Source organism: Pinus tabuliformis, chromosome 8 (assembly GCF_031772625.1).
Source record: "Pinus tabuliformis cultivar Carrire ecotype Pingquan chromosome 8, CPIR1, whole genome shotgun sequence".
In the NCBI taxonomy this organism is placed as follows: domain Eukaryota; kingdom Viridiplantae; phylum Streptophyta; class Pinopsida; order Pinales; family Pinaceae; genus Pinus; species Pinus tabuliformis.
The window spans coordinates 1,656,248,289-1,656,252,818 of NC_142294.1; the positions used below are offsets into that span (position 1 = coordinate 1,656,248,289).

The 4,530-nt window shown below is 44.4% G+C and overlaps 1 protein-coding gene across 1 annotated transcript; it reads right to left on the reverse strand.

Annotated features, from left to right (window-relative positions):
• Positions 1-1,206: 1,206 nt before the first annotated feature.
• Positions 1,207-2,425, reverse strand: LOC149242540 (uncharacterized). The gene is made up of 2 exons (XM_089370875.1): positions 1,860-2,425; positions 1,207-1,606 (listed from the first exon to the last, which is right to left on the reverse strand). Exons 1-2 carry the CDS (start codon positions 2,423-2,425, stop codon positions 1,207-1,209), a joined length of 966 nt encoding a protein of 321 aa, XP_089227001.1.
• Between the last annotated feature and the right edge of the window lie 2,105 nt (positions 2,426-4,530).

Below are 4,530 nucleotides of genomic sequence, written 5' to 3' on the forward strand. Positions count from 1 at the left end.
CATCACTGCAGCCTGATAAATGGGAAGACTATTCAGAACAACTTTTATTAGCACTGTCTTACCTGCTAAATTGAGCCAGTTGAATCCCCAGGAGTGAATTTTAGACTTGAATTTTTCCAGCAGAGGTAGCCAATCTCTGCTGAAAGCTCTTTTTTGGAAGACAGGGAGACCCAGATACTTGAAGGATGATCAAGTAGAGGAGGCTGCAAAACCAAAACAGTTAGAAATGGCTTGGATCATTCTAGTGGATGCATTCCAGCAGAAAATGTGACACTTGCCTTTATTGAGGCTACTTCCTGAGTCTTCACAATAAACATCCACCACTTCTTTGAATCTTTTAGCCAAGGGTAAGGAGGCAGCGCCCAGTAGGAGAGTGTCGTCCGCGAACAGTGCATGATTTATTCTTTTGACACCTCTTGCGATGTTAAGTCCCATTATTTCTTGTTCTGCCTATTTTTTATTCAAGAGGAAACTGAGGACAGAAGCTTGAAGGACAAAGAGCAAGGGGGATAGAGGGCACCCTTGCCTAAGCCCTCTAGAGGCTTTGAAGAAGTCCGTGGCCCTCCCGTTCACCAAAGGGGTGATCCATGGCTCACTGATACATGCCTTGATCCAGGTGATGAATTTGGGTCCAAACCCAAATTTGTGCAAGACATCCAACAGAAATCTGTGCCTCACTCTATCAAAGGCGCTTTCAAGGTCCAATTTGACAACCATTCCTTTCTCTTTCCGGGTCAAGCTTGAGTGAATCGCCTCTTGGACCAGGATAAAATTATCCACTATCTGTCTTCCCTGAATAAAACCTCCCTGATTCTCTGGAATAATGGAAGGGAGAATAATTTTCAACCTGTTGGCAATCACTTTTGTTATCAGTTTGTAGCCTATGTTGCAAAGGGAGATAGGGCGAAATCTGGAGAAGGTGTTGGCTCCTTTTTCCTTAGGGATGAGGGCCAAGAAAGCCGAGTTGGTGCTTCCTCCTATTTTCTGACAATTTTGAGATTTTCGAACCATTCTGCCTAAATATTTCTCCACAATCTGCCAACAGTTCTGCAGGAATCTGGCAGTGAAGCCATCTGGGCCCGGAGCCTTATCAGGCTCCATGGCAAAGAGGGCGATTTTGATTTCCTCATTAGTGACTTCTACTTCCAAAGGCTGATTCATTCTGGCCGAAATCAGAGTGGGCACCTCATTTGCTAAGATTGAAGTCTACCCCAGGTCCTCTTTTTCACTGTACAGATTTTTGAAATGAAGGAAGGCAGCATTTTTTATACTTTGAATATCTCTGTGCATGGTGTTCTCTTCCTTGATTTCAGAGATAGAGTTGAAGTTTTTACGAGCTTGGGCTTGCTTGTGAAAGAAAACAGAGTTCCTATCTCCTGCCTTGAGCCAAAGTCTACTAGATTTGACCCTCCAATACTCTTCCTCGGCCAAGCTTGCTTTAAGAAGCTTTTGCTGAAGTTTCGCCTCCTTGTCAAGGAATTCATTTGTGATCACTTCATTTTCCGCTTTTAGATGGTGGTTCTCGAGGCATTCTTGAATCTTCTTCCTTTCCACTGGAGGGTTGGGAAGGGATTTAACCCAAATTTTTAATGCAGCTTTCACTCTCCTAAGCTTTTCTTCCCAAACGTAGAAGGCAGAGCCGTTGACAGGTTGCTTCCATGTGTTTTTTTACTAATTGCATAAAGGACTGCTCCTTGACCCAAAGTGGACTGAATTGAAAATGGATAGGGCCTTGGTCCATATGGGCCACAAGATCAAGTTTGATGGGCCTGTGGTTAGATATACTACAAGGGAGGATGTGCATTCTAGATTCTAAACCAAGAAGAAGGAAAGTACTTTGAACAATAAATCTGTCTAACCTTGCAGCTATGTGACCCCGGCCGAGCCTTCTGTTGGACCAGGTGTACTTGCCTGATGAAGGTTTGATGTTGATCATATCCCAATCCTGGAGCAGATCCTCCACCCATTCGCACGTCGGATCCCTTACTATGCTTCCTCCACGTTTTTCAGCCAAAGATAAAGTGATATTTAGATGCCTGACAATGATGATGTTTGCTAGATCTTCAGAATCTGCCAATCCTCTAATGGAATCCCAGCAGCTGTTTTTCTCTCCTGCGCTAACTGGAGCATACACATTAAAGAGACAGAGGGTCTCCTTTGAGTCCACATGTTTCAGCTTTGTGAACAGCCAATGTGAGTTGGCAACCTCTTTAACCTTTGAGAATTTGTTTGCGTTCCAAAGGGTGCCCAGGCCTCCTGAGGCACCCCGGGCTGAGACTGCTTGCCCTTCGCTTCTCTTCCATAGATTTTTGCCAATATGGAGGAAGGCCTTATCCTCCATTTTAGTCTCTTGGATGAGGAGTATGTCAGGAGAATCGGATCTTATCAGACTTTTGACGGCTTCTTCTTTTATTTTGCTCCCCATACCCCTACAGTTCCAGGAGATGATCTTCATCACTTGCTTTTGGAGTGGGGAGCTCCTTTAGAGCTCTGGAGCTGATTTCTAGTCATCTTCGGTGTTTTAGCCAAGAGTTTCTCGAGGGTAGGCTGGCTTCCTTGTAATTTATCTTTGTAAGTCTCCTACTCCCTTTTTTCGCAGGCAGATTTTCGGCCTCTCAATGATCTTCTGGCCGAGGATTGTGAACCTGCTATTTCTCCTTCTTCTTCTGAGTCCTCCGAGCTTTGCACTTCCTCAGCCTCTTCTGAGGGTATCTCTTCCGTTCTGTCTACATTGCTTTCGACTTGCTTTGGCTCCGATGGGGGCTCTTTGTAGGGTGGTTCTTCATTCTGTATCTCTATTCCTTGAGAGTCCTCTACTACTGAACTTAACTGGATAAATTTATTACCTTGTTCTTCCATGTGAGGGATTTGGAGCCCAAAGCCAGTCTGGGGATCTTTGGCATTGTTATTTCCCATTCTTGGGGCTTTGTTTTTGGTTCTTTTAACCTGCATCCATCCTTCCTCCTTGCCTTTCTCTGCTTCACTTTTTTTTGGACAGCCTCTAGCAAAATGGCCGTAGACATGGCACTTCCTGCACTTGAATGGAAGCTGCTCGTAATCCAGCTTTTGAACATGCGTCCATCCTCCGACCCTAAGCTTTATTGCCTCAGGCAGACCGACCTCAAGGTCAACTTCAACACAGATTCTAGCGCAATCAAATTGATCTTTGTTGTTGGCACGATCGATGAATTTACCTAAGGTGTTTCCGATGTGCTTGAGGGATTCCCAATTCCAGCAGTGCATTGGCAGGTTGGGCAAATGAACCCACACAGGGACAGCTGAGGGGACGTCAACTGCTGGATCAAAGTCAGGCGTCCACTTGTTGAGATACAACCCCTGAGGGCCCATGAAATAGGGGCCATTGCGAAATATCAGCTCCTTATCTTCTTTTTCAGCAAATTCAAATAGGAAGAAACCCTTCCCCAGAAAATACGAAGTGACTCTGTTTTTAATGAGCGGCGCCCAGTTCCTTGCAACCCAGCTCTCCGTAGATTTGGGGGAGGGCCAGAGCCCAGTGAACAGCCCAACCAAATCCCGCTCCACTAGAGAAAGGGCGACTTGGATCGGTTTCTCTGGGGGAAGCGAGATCGCAGGGATGTCATCCAAGCGCTTTACAAATTTCGAAGCCTCGATTGTTTTCTTTTTCGGAAGAGAGCTCAGCAGATTGACAAAAGCCTCGACTTCAGAGAGAGGGGGCGAAGGAGTCTCCATTGAAGCAGCCATAGCTCGATCTAATCGAGCTCACCCAAGATCAACGGACATAGCCCCCAGATCTTCTCAGAAGAAGCCCCAGGAAAACGTAGCAGAGGCCGAACCACCGTTAAGGAGAATGACACCTCGCAGGAGCAGCACCTCGCGGAGAAGGCTAAGCCCTCTGAAACAACCACAGGGCTGAGGTGACGGCCTCAGACGCAGTCAAATGCACAGTCGCAGGGCGCTCCCGCAGCTCCAGATCCAATCGCTCCGATCAAAATTCTTGCTTCAGGTTTTCATGTGTGTTTCTTATGTGTGATGGTTTATTCTATTTTTACTTCTCTATTTAATAAGGTAATGATGCACTCGTTAAAAATCAACACATGATAGATTGCCTAAAACACAATTTTTCTGGGTGTACATTGGTATCTCTAATTATAGTTGCATGTACACGCTAGTTCACTTTACAGAAGTAGCATATATAAATATGTTTGAGAAAAGGAAAATGATTGATCAGATAATACTGATTCACCCCCCTCTCAGTATTATTTCCAACATTTTCACTGGCATGAGAAGCCATTTTAGTGATTCTATTTTCAGATCTAAATTATTTTTTATGCATAATGGATTCTTGTGCAATTGTGCAATTATTTTCATCCATAAGAAGGCAAAGCTGGATAATTCTCATTGTCTTTTTTTTTCATTATCTGGACTACAATTTGACATAGATAGGCCATTGATAGGATGTAATTGTCTTTTCTCATTTAGTTCACAATTTTCATCCACAAGAAGGAAGATGTGGATAATTCTCATTATCCATTTTTTTCATTCTTTGGA

Bases quoted from the DNA above. Each gene is read 5' to 3' on its own strand.
- LOC149242540 (XM_089370875.1), bottom strand. From the start codon at position 2,425: ATGGGGAGCAAAATAAAAGAAGAAGCCGTCAAAAGTCTGATAAGATCC. The intron at 1,607-1,859 runs GTTAGACAGATT...AGAAAAGCTTAG, and splicing joins CGGGGTCACATAGCTGCAAG to GAGAGTGAAAGCTGCATTAA.